Genomic DNA, 25,967 nt, shown 5'->3' with positions numbered 1-25,967 from the left:
TTTTATATGGACGATATATTTATTGGACTAGGACAGGACAATGCACACGTGTATATACTATAGACCTTGCTCTCACATTTTGCTAGATCACTAGAAACACATTTGAATACTTTATTATTCTGTTTCTGTTGTCTATCATCAGTGTATATTTGCCCCGCTATAGCCTATGCAATGATGCCAGGTTTATTTTACATAGGAGGTGGAGAAAAGATGCAGCTCTATATTTTTTAAATATTTTAATTCAGAACGGTTCTGGTAAAGGGAAAGATAGAAACAGTTAAATAAAAGACCACAGGAAAAACAAGTGGATTGATAGGTAAAATACCAATACCAAGCATCTTTCTATATATTTGACACGTTCAACATTTTAGGCTGGTCTCACACATCCACATATCATGGTCCTGTTGATTTAGGTCAGGAGACGTTGACCGGTCTTGTGCACCATGATCTGTGATTTGCAGATATCCAACACTGGTTTTGCATATTATGTAAAAAGCACGGCTCAAATATCGTAAGTTTCAGTACAACATTCTTATTTATATCTATATAAAAACAAATAAAATGCTATTTTTACACTGCAGTAAAAAATGACTTCACAAAGTTTCTTTGTACAGATTTGGAGACAGACTATTAAAGCAAATACAGTGTGAACATCATAAAAGTCAGACTGGTGGAGGAGGGACTGGCAGGAGTCCTACGAATCCTAAATATTAGCGTCTCCTGAAGATGGACATGGAAAGCGTCTGCATTGTAGGTGACGGAAAACACAGACCGATCTTTCCATATACATCTTCCCCATAGACTTATGCATGTCACCTATAATACAAGGAGCTCCGTCTTCCAGTTGACATTGTTTGGGTGCCTCAGGAGACAGGAGCCACCGGTCCATAGCATATCCAGTGCTGTCTGACAGAAGGCAAACCTCGCTGTGTCAGCAGTACAGGAAGATCAGATGTCCCGTGTCTGTTACTTCGCTATGTATGATCTTTTGATGGCTTGCAATAAAATTCTTCGCGTAGATGGAGGACAACAATGTACAGATGCGATTGTGCCTTGGCAGCCAGACTCAGTCCTCAAACCATTTGCTTTTCTTTACTGGGACAGCACTATTGGGCTTCCCCAGGATCTTCCGCTTGTACTGCTCCACCAGCTGGTTGAAGCGAGTCTCTTCCTGGTTTCTTTGTTGTCTTTTTTTCTTTGATGGTTCCTGGAACAGGGACAATATTTTAGATACATGAGAATCTAAAGTCAATGCTCCTAGATTGCCCTACTTGTTCCCATCAGCAGTTCCTTAGGAGGTTTCCTCCCTTTTCATCAAATCTGCCTGTCTTTTCTAATTTGATATGGCCATGAAAGGGAATCTGTCACCAGGTTTTTCAACCTCATCTGATAGCAGCATAATGTAAGGAAAGAGACCCTGACTCCAGCAATATATCACTTAGTTTACTGGGTTCAGCAGTTGCGTTACAATCAACAGTTTTCGCTGCTTAAGATGTAGCAGAGCTCAGAAAGCTGGCCCTTACCACACCACTGATTAGGCGCTATGTATGAAAATTGTATATTCAGTGTAAGGTGTGAATCAGTGGCTTGGGCGTGGCTGGACCAGAAGGCGCGCAGGCAGCTAGTCTGGGAGCGAATTTCCTGCTCATAAAGCATAGATTGTTTTGAAACAGCACACAGCCTAATAAGCGATACATTGCTGAAATCAGTGTCTCAACCTCAGCTACCTCATATGTTGCCCTCAGATTACACAGCAAAAACCTGCTGACATTCCCCTTAAGGACAGAGCCACATTGTACATTAACCATTTCACCCCTGGGTCATTGCCTTTTTTTGTTTTTTTTCCTCTCAGTCTTCTTAGAGCCATAACATTTTTATTTTTCCGTCAACATGATTGTGTGAGGGCTTGATTTTTGTGGAACGAGTTGTACTTTTGAACGACACCAATGGTTTCACCATATAATGTATTGGAAAACGGGGGGGGGGGGGGGGGGGGGGGGGATTCCAAATGCGTTGAAACTGCAAAAAAAAAAAAAAAAAAAAAAGTGCAATTCCACAATTTTTTTTTCTTACCAGCTTCACTAAATGCTAAAACTGACCTGCCATTATGATTCTTCAGGTTATGAGAATAGATACCAAACATGCATAGGTTTCTTTTTTCATTAAAGTTAAAAAAAAACACCGCCAATTTCTGAAAGTTGAGTCTGTATTTTTAGGGATCTGAGACTGGGTGAAGACATTTATATTGATACCATTTAAGTGTAGATACGATCTTTTTATCACCCATTATTGCATTTTATTGCAATGTTGCGGCGACCAAAAAAACGTAATTCTGGCATTTTGTTTTTTGTTGTCACGCCGTTAGCCATTTAATTCATTTTTATATTTTGATAGGGCGTTTCTGAATGTGATGATACCAAACGTGTTTTTTTACTTTTGTTTCATTTTTAACTTCCATATTTTTACTTTTTTTTTTTTCTTTTCACTTGCTTCAATAGTCTCCTTAGGAGACCTGAAGCTGGGATCTTCTGATCACTCTTGCTACACATAGCAGGGCTTCAGGCAGGCACAAATGCTCATCCGCTATGAATGCCAGACTCAGGGCGACGCTCACTGCAGATCGGCTATGACAACCACAGGGTCTCCTGCAAACACCCTGTTGTCATGCGGACCCGCCACGCAATCACGTGACAGGAGCCGATGGGTGCAGTTAGTGACCCGCTTCTGGTGCAAGCATGTTAAATGCCGCTGTCAAAGATTGAAAGAGGCATTTAACATGTTAACAGCCGTGGATGGATCAGATCAGCAATCGTGTGCTGTAAAAGACAGGCTCAGCGTCGTTGCCCACATCAAAGGGGAAGACGTGATATATCACATATATACGTCATATGTCAAGGGGTTTATGACAGTGCTTCATTTTTTAAATCGGAACACTGTCACTTTATGTGGTAATAACCCTCGAATGCTTTAACGGATCCCACTGATTTGGAGATTGTTTTTTCAAGACATTGTACTTTGTTAGTGGTAAATTTTGGTTGATATTTGTCTTTATTTATGAAAACACCAAAAACAGGAAGTTAAGATCATACTATTTTGATTGTAAGGCATAATAGATGTGAATTACTGGACAGCGTTGAGCTAGATTGTTAGCTATAAAGAAATAATGTATGTTTGTTACCCTTAGGTTCTTATGTTTGTATGTGGTTCTTTATGTGAAGGTTGATAATGATGTTTGTAACAAATCTAAAGGATAAAAGATAGTTTCAATAAAAATGATTTGATTGAAAAAAAAACTTGGCAAAAAAAAACAAAAACGAAGTGTCACAATTTTAAAACTTGGAATTTTTATGCCCTTAAACCAGATGGTTAAACCACACAAATAACATTTCCCACATGTCTACTTTACATTTTAAAACAATGCTTTTTGTAACAATGTTTTCTTGTTAGGAAGGTAGAAAGGGAAGACTGTGTGCATGTGTTTTTTTTCCAGGCAGAATTGGCCAGAAAAGCTATGGAGTCCTTATGCCAAAGTCAATGAGAATCCTGAAGTGCTGTCCATGTAATCAGTATTTTTTTCTTTCAGGATTTGTTGCACATTTAAATCCGCAGCATGTCCATTCATTGTGCATTTTTTGACTTATTGAATGCACAGGAAAATAACACATGCAAAAACGCAGCGGAATTTTCTGCAAAGTTTTTGCTACCCAGAGATGCAGAAACCTTGCAGAAATTTCTGCAAGACATTACTCAACATGAGCATATAGCCTTAAATTTATCAGCAATAACAAAACAATTTTTTATTTTTCTTTAGGGACCACATCACATTTGAAGCGACTATTGGGGGCCTAAATGACAGAAAAATCCAAAAGTGACACCACTCTAACAACTGCACCCCTTAAAGTGCTCAAAACCATATTCAAGAAGTTTATTAACCCCTCAGGTGCTTCACAGGAAATAAAGCAGTATGGAAGGGAAAAAAAAAAAACCATTTTATTTTTCCATGCAAAAAAAATTATTTCAGCCCCAAATTTTGCATTATCACAATTTGTTGTGCAATTCCTCCTGATTATACCGATACCAATATGTGGTGGAAAACTACTGTCTGCGTGCACAGCAGGGCTCGAAACTGAAGGAGCGCCATTCAACTTTTGGAACACCAAATTGGCTGGTATTGGTAGCGGACGTCATGTCATGTTTGGAGTGCCCCGCTTAAGCTGCAAGAGACCCGCACTCCATAAATTAAGTGGGTTCTCATCACTACAGTAATGCCAAACATGTAGATGTTAACTGTGTATTAGACACATTGTGAGACTTAGGATTTGTAATTTGGATTTAGGAGCGCAGGTTTTGCTGGATTTCTTTTGGTGGGAGCCACGTCCCTTTTCCAGAGCTTTTGTGCTACGAGTCATGTGGACACCACCTATATTTCTGTAAACAGATGTCAAACCTGAGTAAGAATTTGATTTTGTGGGTTGAGTAGAGGGTTTTATTAGTGGCATTTTGTAGTACAGAACATTTTGGATCACATTATCATGTACTCTACACTGAGCACTTACATCATGGTTTTCATCTAAATGTCCAAAATATGTGATTCAGATGAATCCCTCAAGAGATCCATTCCCTAATGAGGCAGTAGAGTTACTCTGGACTTTGTGTGAATTCTCTTTGGCGGTAGCTGGCTTTTAAGAGCGGCACAAAACTGTGGCAGACCTGCTTTTATGCAAGCCTAAAAAGATGGACACAAGCAGATCATAGGCCATATGGCATGCACAATGTCTCCTGCTTTATTATAAGAGATCTTCAGCCAGGAATTTCGTCTGAATCACGTATTTCAGAGATTTACACAGAAAACCTTGGTGTAAGCGCTCAGCAAGGAGCGAAGGATAAATGTGAGCCTTACAGCATTCTTTAGAAGGCAGAATGAACAAATCAACAGCAGGTGAAGAATGGGTTTTATTTTTTTACGCCGCTCCTAGTGCAGTATAAGTGTTTAGACGACTTTATTCCTCAGGTCGGTGCGACTGCTGTCACACCAAAACACTTGTTTTTGTTTTGTTTGTTACAAACGCACGTTTTTGCATTGCCATATTTTGAGAGCTATAATTTTTCCATATTTCTGCCAACAGTCATTTGAGTGTGCTTGTTTTTGCAGGACAAGTCGATGTTTTGATTGGTACTATATTTCGGGCATATACTATTTTTTTATCGCTTTTAATTCAGGGTTTTGGGAGGCAGAATGAACAAAAACCAGTAACTCAAAAATTGTTTTTATTTTTTATGCTATTCCACCTGTGGCAAACATAAGGCAGGTTTATTACTTGGGTCAGTATGATTACAGCGATCGTATTTGTAATTTTTTTTATGCTTTGTTGCTACTGCATAATAAAAACAAGTTAATTGAAAAAATATTGTTTTTGCATTGCTATATTCTGAGAAATATAGCTTTTTTCTTTTTCCACTGATGGAGCTTGTATGGCTGTTTGTTTTTTTGCGGGACAAGATAAAGTTCCAGCTATATCATTTTTATTTACATTCGTCTTTTTGATCAATTTTTATTCCACTTTTTACCCAGTGGTATGAGGAAAAACCATAGTTTGCCACGTACGTTTCTTTTTTTCACAAGTGTGAATTTTATAGATGGCGTCGTTGTGGACACTGCGATACCAAAAGTGTACTTTTTTATGGTTTTTTGTTTTTTTTTTAACAAAAATTTGTAATTATGGCTATAATACATTATGTATTTTAGGATTTTTATTAAAAAAAATATATTTTTACATTTTGTTTTCACTTGGTATAAAGCATTACAGTTATCACTGGTATAAAGCATTGCAGTGCTGCACTGACAGAAGCCTCTTAGAACATGTTCTGAACATGGTCTAAGAGGGCTTTCCTTTCCTTGGTGACCCGGGGGTTGCCATGATGGCCTCGGGTTATCATGGCAACGGTCGGGCAGTCACAGTGGAGCGAATATGAAGGAAAAGGGAGTCCTCTCCCTCTCTCCTAAATGTTGCGATTGCCCTTGATTGCAGCTGAGCTCCTGCAGTGATTGTGTGAGGTGCTGAAATGTCAGCATCTCCTGCATGATCATGTGACTGGTCAGTAAGATTGACTGAGCGATCTGAGTGCGGGGACCAATGACATCACGTGCCGCTCAGCTGTCACTTCTGATCCATGATGGGCATAGCATGTCAGGATAAAGGAACTGACCATGCCCATCATTCGTCATAAACTGGTTAACCAAGCCAGCACACATCACTATTGGTATATTAGAGCGGTTCTCCACCCATTTTATATTCTAGCATATGTATGGCTTTAAGTTGGGGTTTTTACATAATGCGTGGACAAGATGTTAAACTATGGTTATTATGGAATGCAAAGGTTTGAAAACAAAACACACTATTTTTTGCATTCTGTAATATTCAACACGATGACTAAAGACATACCCGGGTTCCTTTTGGTACCAGCTTTTGCTGCTTTCGGCTCTGCCCATGAGCTTTGGGTTTTTTGGGTGGTAAGTGTTGAACTTTCCCCTTGTCACGTGCTCTGGAAAAAGAGAGATGTTAAGAGATCAGTAAAGCTTTCGGCATCAGTCACAGGGGTGGTATAATGACATTAGTTCACATGAAAAACATAAAATAATTCTGCATTAAACACTTTGGTGGGCAAGTCTTAAAAATCATGCTGGAGGCACAATCAGGCACATTTCTTACTATACGCTTGCCAGAAAATATCAGCTGGTGTAGATTCGCACTAAAAAAAAAAAAAAAAAAAAAAAAATTTCTGGTGTGAATTTTAGTAAATTAGTTCAGCTGCACATCTCCGCCCTTCTTGCTAAGCTTTGCCCCAAAAAAGTGCTTTGCCGTTCAAGAGACAGTGACATTTCCCCTGCAATATATGAAGGCAATGCCATGCAGTCCACAGGGAGAAAAGTATTCAGATACAGCGAGAATAACACACAACCACTAAACAATAGTCCAGGTTTTCATACGCTGCACCTATACATACGACAGAGAATTTCCAATACATATCAGAAAGGGAATAACAATGGCTTGATGTAATCAGATCTTCAGGAAGTTTGGCAGGCTTCTGCACCATCTGTTTCCATTTAAGGGGGTTTTCCAGGATAAACATTTACCTTGGCAGAGTCTTGAATGTTAATAAAACAAAGCCAGCTGTTACTCACCCTCCCCTGGTCCAATTCCAGCTCTCAGCCGCTGGACGGAAATTGTCATTACTGCGGCCAGTAAACAAATGCAGTGTACATTACTGGATAGCCAATTACTGAACTTATCGGCTCACCAAAAGCACTACATTGAAGTACCAGGGCGAGAAAGGATAAGAAGGGAATACTTGGGCCTCTGCCTGAACGAAAGTTTGAAGAGGTGAATTGGAAGCCAGCAGACCCAAATAATACAGAGCGGGCCAAGGTCTGACGCTTAAGAGAGCTGATATTTAGATGGAGTCTTTATCATGATATCGTCAAGATATGGTATTGGTAAAACACCCTTGGAGAGAAGAATGACCAAGACCTTTGTGAACATCCATGGAGTAATCATCATATCAAAAGGGAGGGCCACTAATTGGTAGTGGTTAGATCCAACAGCAAATCAAAAGGAAATGCTGTGGAGTCAGATAATTCAGGATGCGAAGGAATACATCCTTTATTTCTATAGGTGACATTCGTTCTACCTGTTCCAAGCGGTTCCAAGGGATTCTAATCTTCACACAGGAGGTTGTGCCACTTCAAGTTCCGAATAGGGGCAAACAGCCATCCTTCATAGGAACCACAAAAGTTTTTGAATAAAAACTGTTATAACATTAGAATGAGGAACGGTCATGACCACCCATTGTGAAGAACATGGGGGAGATGTAATTTTATGTCAAACGACTGCATCATATCTGTGTGGAGTTGAGACCGGACATCAGGCTTAGCAGGTGGTCCAGCTTCAGCAGCCTAGCTGATACCAAGACCTTCCTGGAAGGATAAATTACCTGCCAGGACTCCATGCTGTGCAACAGATTCAAACAAACGCCCCAGTCAAATGGGATCCGTAATTTCATGAGTGTATTGAGCTATTGAATGTCCTAGCCATATACCAGTTACATTTTCGAGATCTTGGGAACAGGCCGAACGCCTGCCAAGGTCTCATTCCGTTTCAGCACCCCAGGGTGGGGAGATACATAGAATGGCTAGTAGAAGCCAGGTAGTGAAGCCGTGTTTGGTCTTCAAGAATAACGGGGGGCCCGTCTGGATCCGATGGCGCCAAAACACAAACCTATGACTTTCTGTTGAGAAGTTATGATCCATCATAGGTTTTGGAGTTTCAGCTACCAATGCCCGGGGAGGGAATCTAGGACCATCCTGGGGGCGGAAAAGGCCCTTTGTTTACTTCTAAGGTGTGGGGTGGGGAGTACGAAGTGCATCATGCTGGAAGAAACCGGAAAAAGCTAGCACATCACACCTCCCATGTGGTCCAGCTCGAAGGCCCAACAACAAGCCGGTAACTAACTCATGTTTCACCTGATTATAAGTTTTGTACTCCCACCTGTATTTGCGTATCTGACCATTGCATACGTACACTGCTTAATAAAGGGAACACAAACAACATAATGTAACTCCAAAAAAGTCAATCACACTTCTGTGAAATCAATCTGTCCAGTTATGAAGCAACAGGGATTGTAAATCAATTTCTCCTGCGGTTATGCAAATGAAACAGACAACAGGTAGAAACGACAATTAGCAAGACAACCCCTATAAAGGAGTGGTTCTGCAGGGGGTGACCAGAGAACATTTCTCTGTTCTCATCATTTTTTGGCTCTTTTGGTCATTTTTGCATTTTGTCATTGCTCTCACCCCAAAAAGTACTCTACAGTAGCATGAAGCGGTGTCTACACCCCACAGAAGTTGATCAAGAAGTGCAACTCATCCAAGATGGTACATCAATGCAAGCTGTGGCAAGAAGGGTAGCTGTGTCTGTCAGCACAGTGCCCAGAGCAGATACCAGGAGACAGACCAGTACACCAGGAGACGTGGAGGGGGCCGTAGGAGGACAAAAACTCAGCACCTTGACAATTTGCAAGGAGGAGCAGTGCCAGAGCCCTGCAAAATGAACTCCACCAGCCCACTAACATCCATGTGTCTGCTCAAACTGTCAGAAACCAACTTCATGAAGGTAGTATGAGGGCTTGAAAACAAACAAAAGCCAGCTCACCAAGTGTTCACCGCAGACCTCGGAGCTCCGTCTGGACTGACGTGTAATCAATAGGAAAAAGCAATTAGTTCCAGCTGCGTGTAAAAAATTTCTTCTTTATTTCAACATTAAAATTATGTCATCTTCATAGTAAATGCCATACACACGGACACGGCAACGCGTTTCGATCTGTAAGATCTTTGTCAGAGCCATGACTCTGACAAAGATCTTACAGATCGAAACGCGTTGCCGTGTCCGTGTGTATGGCATTTACTATGAAGATGACATAATTTTAATGTTGAAATAAAGAAGAAATTTTTTACACGCAGCTGGAACTAATTGCTTTTTCCAGTATGAGGGCTTGACATCCACAAGGGCTTACAGTCCAACACTGTACAGGGTGACTGGCATTTGTCAGAGAACACCATCATTGGCAGATTTGACATTGGCGCCCTGTGCTCTTCACTGATGAGAGAAGGCTCACACTGAGCATGTGACAGATGTGACAGTGTCTGGAGACGCAGTGGAGAAACATCCTCCAGCCTGACCGGTTTTGGCAGTGGGCCAGTAATGGTATAGGGAGGCATTTCTTTGGAGGGCGGCATGACCATGACTGTCATTGGGCGACGGGATAAGATCCTCTGACCCATTGTGAAACCATATGCAGGTACAGTGGGCCCTGGGTTCCTTCTCATGCATGACAATGCTGTGCCTCATGTGGCTGAAATGTGTCAGCAATTCCTGCAAAGTGAAGGAATTGAAGCTATAGACTGGTCGGCACATTTCCCAGACCTGAATCCAAATCGAGCACATTGGGGACATAATCTCTCGCTCCATCCACCAATGCCATGTTGCACCACAGACTATCCAGGAGTTGACCCATGCTTCAATCCAGGTCTGGGAGGAGATCCCACAACCGCCGCCTAATCAGGAGCATGCTCAGGCATTGTAGGGAGGTCATACAGGCATGTGAAGGCCACACAGGCATGTGAAGGCCACAGACACTACTAAGCATCCTTTCCCTTTGAGGCATTTCCACTGAAGTTGGATCAGCATGTAATTTGATTTTCCACTTTGATTTTGAACATCATTCCAAATCCAGACTTCCATGGGATATTAATTTTGATTTACATTGATCATTTTTATGTTTTATTGTTCTCATCGCATTCCACTATGTAATGAATAAAGATTTGCAACTGGAATGTTTCATTCAGTGATATCTAGGATGTGGCATTGAATGTTCCCTTTATTTTTTGAGCAGTGTATATCAATTGTGTATAGTGTTTTGTCTAGTGTGCCCTTAAGGCAAGTAAATAAACAAATTTAATCTTGGGCTGCTATTTTATCTTGAGCCACGAATCCACACGTCCGTGTGCTGTTTAACTACACATGCCATCAGGTTGTTTTCTGGCCCGATATAATCCCATTAACGGACCAGGCTTATATCCAACAAGGAACTTGTGGCAGTTCTACCAGACTGGCAAGGCTCTGTTTCTCTAGTGCTAGGGGTTCTCTCAACCAGTTAGGGTTGTAAGCGAGAGTTGTGCCACGCCAGCAGCAGCGTGGGCCACCCTCTCACTCTCCGTGCCTACCTGTACCCATGTGGACAGAGGTGTCTGTAAACCTAGGCCAAGCTGACCTTATGTAGCCCGAAGGAGAGCGGAAAAGTCACAATGGTGAAAGTGGGGAGACCGTACCGCATGAGGTCCTTCACACCCATTGTTCTAAGAGTCTGGATTACACAAAAAAAGTGTGCTAAGGACATACATTCTGACGGATAATAAGAAAAATAGTTTTGGGGACCTAAAAGAAAACTAAATATTGTAGCCCAAAGCGACTCATATCCAGGAATCTTGAAGGATTTCTGACGAGAAGTAGACGTGCTTCCATCGTATTCTGCGTTAAGGGGAACCGCCCTTCATGCCAAAGAGGACTTCGTTATCCATTCTGAGGTATGTCTGTGGTGATGCCAGGAGTTGCATGGCTAAAAAGAGGGCTTATTTAAGACTCTGAGCTTCCGAATTCTTACAACCGCATCATTGCTGGAAGAGCGAAAAGAAAGAATCAAAAAGGAGTCCTGGATCTCTTCTGAGGACTGAAACAGGTGTGCTTGTTCTGGCGGAGATGGGTACTCTTTACACCTGCCGCTGCCGAGGTGATTTCATCTAGTTGTTCATCAAACAGGCCAGAATCTGTAATGGTAAGGGCCGTTAAGAGTCTTTTCTGACACTGCCTCCACAGACAAGCATATGAGGCTTTGGATGTGACGGATAGCTACAAAAAATTATAAAGAGCCAAAGAGTGGACAAGGAGAAAAGTGTTAAAGGGAATCTGTCACCCCATTTTTCAACTATGAGCTACCGGCACTGACATCAAGGGCTTATCTACAGTATTCTGTAATGATGTAGATAAGCCCCCAATGTAACCTGAAACAGAAGAAAAAGGATTTAGATTATACTCACCCAGGTGCAGTCCAGGTCCAGTTTGGTCCGATGGGTGTCGCGGTCCGGTGCTTCCCATCTTCTAACGGTGACGTCCTCTTTGCTGCTTGTCGTGGCTCCGGCGCAGGCGCACTGCTCTGCCCTGTTGAGGGCAGGGCAGAGCAGAGACCTGCAGTGCGCAGGCGCCGGGACTGGTCCGTCGCTTGCGCACTGCAGTATTCTTCTCTGCCCTCAACAGGGCAGAGCAGTGCGCCTGCACCGAAGCCGCGACAGGCAGCAAAGAGGACGTCACAGTTAGAAGATGGGAAGCGGCGGACTGTAACACCCATCGGACCAAAACCGGACCGCCCCCCGGTGAGTATAATATAACTCCATTTTCTTCTCTTTCAGGTTACATTGGGGGCTTATCTACATTATTACAGAATGCTGTAGATAAGCCCCTGATGGCTGAGCCAGCAGCTCAGTCGAAAAATGGGGTGACAGATTTCCTTTAAGGTCACCTCAAATATATGCTTGCATGAGACCTGCTAAATACCTGAGGAAAAGCCAGACAGACTGCAGTCTTGTAGCAGTTTGGACAAGCTGGTGCTAGCCTTTCCAACCTGGCAAAAGACAAAGAACCAAACCAACAGCTTCAAAAGGAAAATTTTTCAAACAACTTAATTTTGCACTCTAGCAGGTCCTTGAAGAGAGCTGCATCTGCAATGGGTAAAATCATGCGCTTCGACAAATGGAAAATTGGAGGATTCACAACAAGAGAGTAAGGCCTCTTTCACACATCAGGTTTTCGTCGTCAGGCGCGATCCGGCGCTTTTGACAGAAACCGGATCTGGCGAAATGCAATGCCGGATCCGTTTTCCCCCCCATTGACTTGCATTTGCGCCGGATCGCGCCGGATGGCCATGCGTTTCATCCGGTTTTCGCCGGATCCGGCAATGTGTCGCGATCCGGCGTCTGGAAAAAACGGTGACTGTAACGTTTTTTGTCTCCGTCGAAAAAGCCGGACACGCCGGATCCGGCGCGTCCGGCTTTTTCACACAATGAAAGCCTATGAGCGCCGCAATGCGCCGGATCCGGCGAAAGCCGGATCCATCGGCCGGATCCGTTTTTTTGGTCTGAGCATGCTCAGTAGCTCTGCCCACAAGACATATATAAAAGCAAGACAGTGGGACCCACAGCCACACCCAACATGCCACCCAAGACAGCAACCAGGCGCAGGAGAAGGCAGGAGACCACTGCAGCACCATCCGCACCACCACCACCCCAAATGGAGCAGCAAATAGAACATGCTGAGGAGGGGAGGCCAGCAGCAGATGAGAGACGGTAATTATCAAATAACCCATTCCTCCAAACTAGGGCTATTGAATATCAAGATATTCATTGGCCCTTTGTTTCTCTTTATTCAACAGCCGCCCAATAGATGCAGCAGCAGCAGCAATGGCAGCAGCTGGAACACCACCCACAGGCATGGAGTGTGGCCACCACAGCACATCATCTTCTGGGAGCCCTCCCTCGCATCGTCAGCGTTTGATGGTAAGTTTTTATTTCCAAAATCCATCTTCTCTGTAATATATGTCTATTCATTGCCTTTTATTTCAAAACAGGAATCACAAGATGAAGAGGAGCTCCCAGAAGAAGAAGGAAGGGGTGGACAGACACCTGGAGTGGGCTCACAATTCGTAAGTTTTTTGCATCAAACGCAGAAACACATCATCACACTACACACAACACATAGAAAACAATGTTCTGCAGACCACACACAGCAAACAAATGCCTACATCCAAAGACATAACATTTTTTGTTTTCTTCTCTAGTCTTCCCAATCTGGTGCTTGGCCAAGAGGTCCTCGCAGTGCCTCCCAGGGTCGTCGGCGACAGCAACGCGGCGGTCACCAGCGTGTAAGTATAAATATTTTTGCTTTGTTTTTTTGCACTTTTTATTTCATTTCTTTTGTGGAGGCTAATTATGTTATTTTTGTCTTTTTCTTTAACAGCCTTCACAGCGTGCTCCCGACTCTGATGGTGAGGATGGAGGGATTGATGTGGACCGCCTCATCGATCTCGTCAGAGAAAGGGAGCCGCTCTGGAATATGGCTGACCGCCGCCACGCTGACCTGATCGTTACCCGACGACTCTGGGAGGAAATCTGTTCGCTCCTTGTTGGCCGCTGGGAGGACCTCGAAGCTCGGGCCCAGATTAAAGAGCGTAAGTATATACAGTACCGGTTGCTTGATGTAAACCAGTGTTTCCCGAACTCCAGTCCTCGTGGTCCCCACGGATCATGTGTTCAGGATTTCTATTTACTATGGAAATCATGAAAACATGACCCCTGGGGACCATGAGGACTGGAGTTTGGGAAACACTGATGTTGTATACTAACCACTCCTTTCTCGTTTCAGGGAACAGAATTGTGAATCGGTGGCGGTCTGTGAGAGATCGTTTCAAGAAGGAGTTCAATAAAGAGATGCGGGCCCCGAGTGGATCTGGAGGACGCAGGAGCAAGTACAAGTACGCAGAAGCCCTGTCGTTCCTCCGGGAAACAATGGTCACCAGAAGGTAAATATTACACACCACATGTGAAAAAAAAATGTTATATGTAAATTTTTTTTTTCAGCCAGGGCCATACCATGTCAGTATTTTAATTGGTTTTTTTTCTCTTTATTCCACAGCACGGTGAGCAGCACTCGGGAGCCGGCACGATTGGACCCTTCTGAGGCGATCCCTGAGGAGACCGGCACCGAGGGACACTTCGACCGCCCCGGTACATCTGCACCTTCCCAGCCTTCCCACACATTCGACCCATCTGTCCCATCCACCAGCACAGGAGCATCGTGGCCGCCTACATTACATGAAGCTGCTGGTGAGGAGATCGCTTTCCCTTTACCCCACCCTTCTGCCCCTGCCACCTCTAGTACACCTGCGGGTACTGGGCGGCAGCGGCAGAGGGGTCAGGAAAAGACTTATGCGCCAGAGTTCTTGCATCTGAATGCATCTTTCCAGAACTGTCTAAAAGTCTTGTCAGAGCAAATATCCGCAGGCTATCAGCAGATCAACTCCAGCATTCTGGAGGTGAAGACACTTCTGCAAACCATGCATTCAGAAGCAAGATCTTCGCCAAACCACACCTTTTTCAGGTCTGTTGTGGAGCGCATGGAAACGCTCTCTCCTGCCCAGCAGATGCATGTAATGCATTCATGCCACGCTGCTCTCCAGCAAGTTACCTCCCAACCTCCTCCCACCACAGTAGTTCCTCCACCTGCACCCCCTCCAGCCACTTTCCATCCTCCCCCTCCTATTACATCTACACCCCCTCCAGCCACTTTCCATCCTCCCCCTCCTATTACATCTACACCCCCTCCAGCCACTTTCCATCCTCCCCCTCCTATTACATGCCATCCACCTCCAGCCACTTTCCATCCTCCCCCTCCTATTACATACCATCCACCTCCCCAGCACCATCCACCTCCCCAGCACCAGCAACCTCCCCAGCACCAGCAACCTCCCCAGCACCAGCAACCTCCCCAGCACCAGCAACCTCACCAGTACCAGCAAACTCCCCAGTACCAGCAAACTCCCCAGTACCAGACATCTCCCCACTTCCAGCAACCTGCCCCGTACCAGACATCTCCCCACTTCCAGCAACCTGCCCCGTACCAGACATCTCCCCACTTCCAGCAACCTGCCCCGTACCAAACTCCTTCCCCCTTCCAGCAACCTGCCCCGTACCAGACATCTCCCCACTTCCAGCAACCTGCCCCGTACCAAACTCCTTCCCCATACAACTTGCCATCAACATCATCTGCTCCTACAGTCCCTGCCCAACCCTCCACTCCACCACCCACCACCTCTTCTGCTTCCCACATGTCCACCCATTCTGTAGTTTTTTCCACACCTTCACCTCTAACTGTTCCTTCCCCACCACGATCCCAGTCCTCTCTCCACACTCCCAGTGTCGAAGTGTCCCGCAGCCCCTACAGCAGTATTTCCACCACACACTACACAGAATTATAATGTGTGTATTTAAATAAAAATGACCAGTTTTATGGTTTCAGTTTTATAGTTTCAAAGTTTTATTAAACAAGTTTATTAAAATTTTAAAAAAGTTTACTAAAAAAAACATTTTTCAATAAAAGTTAAATTATTTTACACTGGTTGTCTGTCATTTCTTTCTGCGGCGAAAAAGGTTAAATACAGGGTATTTAAAAGGTGAAATGGTATTCAAAACTAGGTATATAACTGTGGGTAAATTTTAGCTTTTTGCCACAGTTGTGTTCCTGGTTGTGTTTGAAGCAAAGTATTTCACCTAAAAAGTTGTGTTTATTGTTGGTGATTTCCTAACAATGTACACAACTTTTGTTAAAAGGTGAAATACTTTGCATAAAACACAACCAGGTACACACCTGTGGCCTAAAGCTAAAAATAGAGACCATGACAAGATAGCCAACTTTGGTTGGCAAAGGTATATACTGTTGGTCCAGAAGGTACACAAGTTTGGTTAGGGCACAAATCTTTCACACTCTGTCATCCTGCCAGTGTACTCTGCCTTGAGGTGACATAAAGTATAGTGCAAAATTGTCCCTCATTACTGAAACCATCACAGAACTTCTAGTGGTAATGTCATGGTAATCTTGCAAGGTGGTTTCTTCAGAGGTGTCCTCAATGGAAATGGGTTCCTTGCAGATAACAAAATTGTGGAGTACCACGCACGCTTTGATCACCTCGTCCACAGTTTCTGTCTTGAGGTTGATCGCAGTCAATAGGACCCGCCATTTGGCTGTCAGAATACCAAAGGTACATTCAACCATTCTTCTTGCTCTTGTGAGGCGGTAATTAAAAATGCGTTTTGGTCTTGTCAATCCTCTGCTAGAGTACGGTTTCAAAAGGTGTTCTGACAGCTGGAAGGCTTCATCCCCTACACAGACAAATGGCATAGGTGGACCAGATGTTTGCGGCAGCGGTCTAGGTGGTGGGAACTGGAAGGTGTTTCCATACAGTTTACGCCCCATGGCAGACAGTTTGAAAACTTGAGAGTCATTGGAGCGGCCATAGGCCCCAATATCAACCGCAATAAATTTGTATTCCGCGTCAGCGATGGCCATGAGGACAATTGAAAAATATTTCTTGTAATTGAAATATTCCGATCCCGATCCAGCTGGCTTTACAATGCGGATATGTTTCCCGTCCACAGCGCCCAAGCAGTTTGGAAACTGACATATCTGTTGAAACTTGTCAGCAATTTCAATCCACCTCTCTGTTGTGGGCTCTGGTAAAAACTCTTCAGCTAAGGAGTCCCACAGTGCACGGCATGTGTACTTCACAATTCCAGATATGGTGGAAATCCCGAGTCTGTACTGGAAATGCAGTGACGAAAGGGATTCTCCAGTTGCAAGAAATCTGTGGGGAATTAAAAAACAATAAATTAGTTTTAAATCACAGCATTACATACCAAAACTGACCTATAACACTTGGAGATACAAATTACCACCAACAAGATTGCAGTGAAAGTGTGCTCTGATGCGATCATATCCAATAAATGTGGCTTACCTTAAAGTCACCATCAGACGCTCTGCGGGTGAAACAGAGAAGCGGCAATAGGTGTCCGCTTTTCTTATGAGGTGTGCAATGCGCTCCACCAAGTAATCAAAATTCTCCATTTTCATCCTAACATATCCAAAAAATTTATCCGGGTTTCGTCGAAGGTCCATGCATAGTGTAGAATAGACCCCACGCGTCATTCTCTTGGCTGTGATGGGGTGGATCCACAAACGTCGTCTACGATGCCTGATGCGCTGCTGTCTCGCTCTCTCCTTCTCCAGAACAATCACCCTCAAACGATTTGCCTCCGCTGTAAAATCCGCCAAATTCTTCAAAATATTTGCAATGACAACATCCATCTTCGCCAGTAACTTGCTCTTCTCTCCAACCTGCACTTTCTCCTCTACAACCTGTCAAAGAAGGGCTGTAGGAACACGCTATATATAGTTTTCCAGTAGCCAATCCTGTTCGGAAGGCCACAAGGGTCAATTTTAAAAACCGGATCCGGCGTAATCCGTCGAAAAAACGGATAGAAAAACGGATGAACCGGATGAGACGGATCCGGTTTTGTCTGTCCAGAAAAAGACGGATCCGGCAGAAAACCGGATCCGTCACATCCGGTTTTAAGAAACATTTGCCGGATCCGGCGTTCCGGCACGACGCCGGATCGCGCCTGACGCCGAAAACCTGATGTGTGAAAGTAGCCTAAGACTATCTTTCCAGTGCATCCTCTAGATAGGGATACGTGCTGTCTAAATGTTTAGGTTTGGTGAAAAAACTGTCAGCACAATACTTTGGAAAGTTCATTCAAGTCCAGATGTAAGGGGAACATTTTTCTTAAGTCTGGGTGCCGAAAAAAAAATGGTCTCCTAGGAAGATGTGTAGTCATTGTCGGTGACAGCAAGGGTCTCCTTGATATTAGTTATAAGTCTGTCGACCATTAAACAGTTTGGAGACCTAATCCACATCCAAGTCAGAGTCTGACTAGGGAATCTTTCTTTCGAAGAGATCTTCGACTCTGGATCAAACATTAAACATTGTATCTGTTAGGAATCTGGGTTCTATAATGCCTATGCGGGAATCCAGATTCACACATTTGTCTCCAGAGGCCAAGTCCTTTTTCCCAGCTTCTGAGCATGCCCACGGGATGAGCTCCCATTGGAGTCCAGGAGTCAGGTGCTCAGGTCCTGCTCCTGATTTCATTGGCTTAGCTCAGGGCTCTGGAGATTTCCAGCAGGTCCCGTACGCTATAAAAAGTGCGCATGGCCGTTATGCCATGCGCTAGTATTTTTATACTGCTGCTTTGTGTATGGTGACGGATGCTTGGACTGGTAACTGACTCATTAAGAAACCCCATCCCTCGGTTATTACGTCTGTGTGAGTGAGTGGTATTCTGTCAGCACCTGCGCTAGCGCGCACAAGCTCCATCTTTCCAGCAGCTTAGCATCCTGCATCGCGCTTGTGATATTTGCGGTTGCAGCCTGTCCAGGCGTGCGCAGTTGCGACACCGAGCACACGTGTACATGGTAAGTCCGCTCGGTTGTAGTGACTGTATTTAACCACTCCGGTTTCTGACTACCGCACGTGTGCCGCTGAGATCCTGTGCTGTTAACAGGCTCAGCGATACTTTTGGTATTATTTTTCCCTGCAGCTCTGTGTCATTTAACAGAGCTTGCCTTTTTGCACCTGGGTGAGTTAGAACCCTGTGCATATTACCGCTTTAGTGCTCTGCCTCTCTCAGCAGCAGTTTTGTCATCCACCGCACAGTGGACCCCGAGTGGCAAAGGCACTTTATTTTTTTTTAGTGCCTTCCGCCACTCCTAACAGTATCTTGGGTGTATGGGAGGGTGAAGAGGCAGGGGTTGCCGAAAGGTGGCTGCAGTATTTGGACTTTGGCCATTTAAAAGGTATGAAAAATGGTTCCCCTGCAGCAGATATTTTATGGGGTTTTTTCCGACATCCGAGGGACCTTGCAGAGTCTGACAATGGGTCTAGATGTCTCAGTGAGGTCTCATACTTTTGATTCTATAGAGTGTGCCCACTCTTGTTTGAGACCCAGCGGGGGCTGAGCAGTGGGGACTGTGTGAGGGTGATCGTGAGAAGTGGTTCTGACTGACCTCATGGAAACCTATGACCAGTGGGAGCATGCAGAATGACATACTTCTACCATTCCCTGCCTGGAACACTTTCCATAGATTCAGACATGGTGACAACTAGATTTGAATCGCTATTCATGTCTAGCAGCTGCAGAAAAGGAATGCTGGGAATACTATTCAAACATGGAACCACAAATTGCAGAGCCTACACATGTAAAAACGAAAGTACAATGATCCGCAGAGATGACTGACTTCTTGGTACTAGAACAGAAAGAAGGCTTCCTTCCTCATAAGCATCCTGGAGAAAAAGAACAGTCTCAGTCAGAGAAGAGACATGTGATCTCAGGACCAATGAGGACATGAGGACATAGAATACGTGGTCATCGCAATGACAACATTCAAAAGAGAGGGTCTGCTCCCTGGGATTCACACTTAGTCCAGTGAAAAGTCCTTTGATGACGCATGCCGTGTGAAATGTGCATCTTGTGGGCCGGGGACCAGAAATTCCTCTTTACTTTGTGTGGTACTTTGCTGTAACACTGTATAAATTAAATTATATTTTGGGCGATTTTCACTGCTGTGCGTGATTACAGACACTACTTTTTATATGTTGAATGTCTAGCATTACAATCTTCATTTATGCTTATTGATTATCGTGCTTTGCTCCCTCACAACCTGGAATTTCACTGTTTGAGGGTTTGCATAATTTCATGTAAAGAACATGCCTACCACTGTGAACGTTTTTTTTCTTGTTAAGCACACAGAACAAAATAACTGAAAACTTCAATGCGCATAACTATTCACCCTTTAAAGTCATTACTTTGTGGAGCCTCCTTTTGCAGCAATTACAGCTTCAAGTTGCTTTGGATGTTTCTGAGCTTTCCACAACTTGGCACTGGGATTTTTTTCGAGTTAGTTGGTTTCCTCTGGTCAACAGCAATCTTCAGGTCTGACCACAATATCTCAATTGGATTAAGGTCTGAGCTTTGACTAGGCAACTACAAAACATTTACACGTTTCCCCTAAAACTACTCAAGTGTTGGTTCAGCAGTATGCTTTGGGTCATTGTCTTGTTGGAAGGTGAACTTCCATCCCAGTCAAATCACTGACAGACTGAAAACAGGAATTTTATTTACTCACCGTAAAAATCTCTGAGCCTTCATTTCGGGGGGAGACACAGAAAACCATGGGAGTATGCTGCTGACACTATGCACAAAAATATTAGCTCCTCCCCAGCATTATACACCCCACCAACTGGCACCAAGATAATAATAATAATAATTTTATTTCTATAGCGCCGACATATTCCGCAGTACTCTACATTTCAGAGGGAATCGTACAGACGATAGACATAACAGCATAACAATAATCACTTAGATCATAACAGATACCAAGAGGAATGAGGGCCCTGCTTGCAAGCTTACAATCTATGAGGAAATAAAGGTAGACACAAAAGGTGGGTGGTAACAGTTGCCTTCATTGTACGGACCAGCTATAATATTAAAGGGGGTTTTACACTAAGCGATATCGCTAGCAATATCGCTAAAACGTCACTGGTTTTGTGACGTTATAGCGATATTGCTAGCAATATCGCTATGTGTGATACTTACCTCCGACCGGCTCCCCCGCTGTCCATCGCTCGTCGGGCGCTTCCTGCTGAGACGACGAGCGACGCGTGGAGGCGGGCGGGAGGACGTCTGGATCGCTGTGTGTGAATGGTAAGTATCGTGCGCTGCGTCGCTGCTGCATCGCTGTGAGATCTTTCTGTATGAAAGCTCACTAGCGATCATTTAGCGATGCACCAGCGATCTATGTGTTTTCAACTCTGCAAGCTTATATCTGGTATATAGTTTTTTCAACTTACTCTGCTTGTCCCCTTATGTTGTGAGGTCAAGAAACTTTTCAAAGTGCTTTATGATCCATGTAGTGCTGGACATGTGTTTATTTGACCACAACATTTTATTGGGTCCTGGTGTCTCAATTTAGTGTGATTGATTAACGAGCAGAGAGAGCCACAAAACAAACAAAAAAAAAAAACTTAGCCTTAACCTCCTATATATTCAGACCTAGCTAGGGGGAGCATTTATGCAGGGGTGGCATTTATGCACATGTAATCTAAGTACATGTATCAAAGTACTTCTGGCAGTTATAACATGGCAGTTAGACAGGACAGGAGACAGGTAAGACATTTATATACATCTACTCTCTGTACATTTGGAGTACAACAAATATATACCATATGCATTTGTGTAATTTTTATCCTGGCCGCTGCATTCACACACATCCACCGCCCTGGCATTAACTCTCCACACTCCATCCATATTGGCCCCTCGTTCCTTTCCTCTCCTATGTATAGCACTCATGCTCTTTTCACATTGTTAAACTGCACAGATCCAGCCAGTCCCACCATTCAACACCAGAGACGCTCTCACAAATCACTTAACCATCGGCTCACTCTTTCTATCCTCCTTCTCCTAGTTGCAGGAGACATTGCTCCCAACCCTGGTCCCCCATGTTATAGAAAGTCAAACCCCCCCACTGCTACACTCAGAAACCCCTCTAATCTTATTAATATTCCCTGCATGCCATCTGTCTCTCTTAATTGTGCACTTTGGAATTCTCGCTCAGTGTGTAACAAACTCTCCTTCATTCATGACTTCTTCCTTTCTAATTCTCTTAACCTTCTGGCTCTTACTGAAACCTGGATCCAGCAGTCAGATACTACCGCTGCTGCTGCTCTTTCATACGGGGGGCTACACTTCTCTCATACCCCAAGATCAGACAATAGAGCTGGTGGAGGCGTTGGTCTGCTCCTATCACCAAAATGTACCTTTCAGGTTATCCCTCAAGTACCCTCACTTGTCTTCCCTTCTTTTGAGGTCCATGCCGTCAGACTCTACACCCCCTTCTCCATGCGAGTGGCGGTGGTGTATCGTCCTCCCGGCCCCTCCCATCAGTTCCTGGATCATTTTGCCACTTGGCTTCCACATTTTCTCTCCTGTGACATCCCTACCCTCATCATGGGAGATTTCAACATCCCCATTGCTCTTCCCCTCTCCCCATCTGCTACTCACCTTTTATCTCTAACCTCCTCATTTGGCCTTTCGCAGCTTACTAATTCTCCAACGCATGAAGACGGAAACTCCCTCGACTTGGTCTTCTCTCGGCTTTGTGCAGTGGATGATTTTGCAAACTCCCCTCTCCCGCTCTCTGACCACAATCTTCTTTCATTCTCTATAAAGAACTGCCAGGCTGCTCAGGTCACCCCCACTGTCCAGACTTATAGAAACACACAGGCCATTAACACCCAGAAACTTCTGAAGAACTTGCAGTCTTCATTGGCCCCTATCTCCTCCCTCTCATGTCCTGATTCTGCATTGAAGCATTACAATGAAACACTTCAAAGTGCCCTGGATGAATTTGCACCCCCTATAAATAGAACACCACAACGCAGACGGCGACAACCCTGGCACACGGTGCAAACACGTTTCCTGCAGCGGTGCTCCAGGTGCGCCGAACATCTGTGGAGAAAATCCAATCTACACGAAGATTTCATCCATTTTAAGTTTATGCTTAGAACATACAACACTGCCCTTCACCTCTCCAAACAAACCTATTTCAACACCCTCATCATCTCACTGTCCAATAACCCGAAACGTCTCTTTGACACTTTTCATTCTCTACTCAATCCAAGAGTACAGGCCCCAACCACGGAGCTCCGAGCTGACGATCTGGCCAATTACTTAAAAGAAAAAATTGACCAGATCCGACAGGAAATTATCTCCAAATCCCCTCATACCATGCACTGTCCTCCCTCCCCCACTGCATCTAACTCACTCTCTGATTTTGAACCAGTCACAGAAGAAGAAGTAAGCAGGCTCCTTGCATCTTCTCGCCCAACTACTTGCACCAGTGACCCATTTCCGTCACATCTCCTCCAGTCCCTTTCCCCTGCTGTCACCCCTCACCTAACTAAAATATTTAACCCCTCTCTCTCTTCTGGTATTTTTCCCTCCTCATTTAAGCATGCCATCATACATCCACTACTTAAAAAACCATCCCTCGACCAAAACTGTGCCGCTAACTATAGACCTGTCTCTAATCTTCCCTTCATCTCTAAACTCCTGGAACGCCTGGTCCACTCCCGTCTTATCCGCTATCTCTCAGAAAACTCTGTTCTCGACCCTCTCCAATCCGGTTTCCGCTCTTTACACTCCACTGAAACTGCCCTCACTAAAGTCTCTAATGATCTGCTAACAGCTAAATCAAATGGTCATTACTCCATGCTAATTCTCTTGGATCTCTCTGCAGCATTCGACACTGTGGATCATCAGCTCCTCCTCACTATGCTCCATTCCATTGGCCTCAAGGACACCGTTCTCTCCTGGTTCTCCTCCTATCTCTCCGACCGCTCCTTTACTGTTTCTTTTGCCGGTTCCTCCTCCTCTCACCTTCCCCTTACTGTTGGGGTTCCTCAAGGATCGGTTCTAGGCCCCCTCCTCTTCTCCTTGTACACTGCCCCTATTGGTCAAACAATCAGTAGATTTGGTTTCCAGTACCATCTCTATGCTGATGACACCCAATTATACGCTTCTTCTCCTGACATCACGCCAGCCTTTCTAGAAAACACTGGCGATTGTCTAAACGCTGTGTCTAATATCATGTCCTCACTATATCTGAAACTGAACCTGTCAAAGACTGAACTCCTTGTGTTTCCTCCCGCTACTAATGTACCTACACCCGACATTGCCATTTCCGTCTGTGGTTCCACTATTACTCCCCAGCAACATGCCCGCTGTCTTGGGGTCATACTTGATTCCGAGCTTTCCTTTGCCCCCCACATTCGATCACTGGCTCGCTCTTGTCATCTGCACCTCAAAAACATTTCTAGAATTCGACCTTTTCTTACTTTTGACTCTGCAAAAACTCTTACTGTTTCTCTTATTCATTCTCGTCTCGACTATTGTAACTCTCTTCTAATCGGTCTCCCTCTTACAAAACTCTCCCCTCTCCAATCTGTCTTGAATGCTGCAGCCAGGATCATATTCCTCACCAATCGTTACACCGATGCCTCTACCTTGTGCCAGTCATTACACTGGCTACCCATCCACTCCAGAATTCAGTATAAACTTATTACCCTCACCCACAAAGCCCTCCATGGCTCAGCACCACCCTACATCTCCTCCCTTGTTTCAGTATACCACCCTACCCGCGCCCTCCGTTCTGCTGATGACCTGAGGTTAGTATCCTCAATAGTCAGAACCTCCCACTCCCGTCTCCAAGACTTTACACGTGCCGCGCCAATTCTTTGGAATGCACTTCCCAGGTCAATACGATTAGTCCCCAATCCCCACAATTTTAAGCGTGTCCTGAAAACGCATTTATTCAGACTGGCCTATCGCCTCAACACATTAACCTAACCTATCCCTGTGTGGCAGAGCCAAAAGTTTTACCATAACCAGGTTCCCAGCATCATGTTCCCACATGCTTTATGCATCCATTAGCCCTCTGTGTCTGTACTGTTACACACTTAACATTATGGCTGGTCCATACAATCAGGGCAACTGTTACCACCCACCTTTCGTGTCTACCTCTTTCCTCATAGACTGTAAGCTTGCGAGCAGGGCCCTCACTCCTCTTGGTATTTGTTATAATCTACTGTATGTGATTATTGTTATGCTGTAATGTCTATTGTCTGTACAAATCCCCTCTGAAATGTAAAGTGCTGCGGAATATGTCGGCGCTATAAAAATAATAATAATAATAATAATAATAATAATAATAATAAATTTTATCATTATTATATCCTGACCGGGTCGGATCGCTGGTGCATCGCTAAATGTAAAAGGGCCTTTAGTGTGTAACAGTACAGACACAGAGGGCTAATAGATGCATACAGCATGTGGGAACATGATACGGGGAACCTGGTTATGGTAAAACTTTTGACTGTGCCACACAGGAATAGTTAGGTTAATGTGTTGAGGCGGTAGGCCAGTCGGAATAAATGCATTTTTAAGGCACGCTTAAAATTGTGGGGATTGGGGACTAATCGTATTGACCTGGGAAGTGCATTCCAAAGAATTGGCGCAGCACGTGTATAGTCTTGGAGACGGGAATGGGAGGTTCTGATTATTGAGGATACTAGCCTCAGGTCATCAGCAGAATGGAGGGCACGGGTAGGGTGGTAGACGAGGGAGGAGATGTAGGGTGGTGCTGAGCCATGGAGTGCTTTGTGGGTGAGGGTAATAAGTTTGTACTGGATTCTGGAGTGGATGGGTAGCCAGGGTAATGACTGGCACAAGGTAGAGGCATCGGTGTAACGATTGGCGAGGAATATGATCCTGGCTGCAGCATTCAAGACAGATTGGAGGGGGGAGAGTTTGGTAAGAGGGCAACCAATTAGGAGAGTTACAATAGTCCAGACGAGCATGAATAAGAGAAACAGTAAGTTTTTGAAGAAAAAGTCGAATTCTAGAAACGTTTTTGAGGTGCAGATAACAAGAGCGAGCCAGTGATCGGATGTGGGGGGGGCGAATGAAAGCTCAGAGTCAAGTATGACTCCAAGATAGCAGGCATGTTGCTGGGGAGTAATAGTGGAACCACACACAGAAATGGCAATGTCGTGCATAGCTGCATTGGTAGAGGGAGGAAACACAAGGAGTTCAGTCTTTGACAGGTTCAGTTTCAGATATAGTGAGGACATGA

At 44.4% G+C, this 25,967-nt stretch overlaps 1 protein-coding gene across 3 annotated transcripts in view; it reads right to left on the bottom strand.

Annotated features, from left to right (window-relative positions):
• Positions 1-221: 221 nt before the first annotated feature.
• RBM28 (RNA binding motif protein 28) overlaps positions 222-25,967 on the bottom strand; it is a 93,482-nt gene continuing 67,736 nt past the window's right edge. For all 3 annotated transcript variants that reach the window (XM_073579237.1, XM_073579235.1, XM_073579236.1), the window contains exons 18-19: positions 6,444-6,543; positions 222-1,207 (exon numbers count right to left, since the gene is read on the bottom strand). In XM_073579237.1, coding sequence (XP_073435338.1) covers positions 1,067-1,207; positions 6,444-6,543 — 241 coding nt within the window. In that variant the 3' untranslated portion in view covers positions 222-1,066. The remainder of the gene's footprint in view (positions 1,208-6,443; positions 6,544-25,967) is intronic.

The sequence above is a fragment of the Dendrobates tinctorius genome, unplaced genomic scaffold (genome assembly GCF_039654945.1).
Source record: "Dendrobates tinctorius isolate UK_male_01 unplaced genomic scaffold, ASM3965494v1 ptg000062l, whole genome shotgun sequence".
Taxonomy (NCBI): domain Eukaryota; kingdom Metazoa; phylum Chordata; class Amphibia; order Anura; family Dendrobatidae; genus Dendrobates; species Dendrobates tinctorius.
The sequence above is the reverse complement of the archived record's forward strand: the minus strand, read 5'-3'. Positions and strand labels throughout refer to the sequence as shown.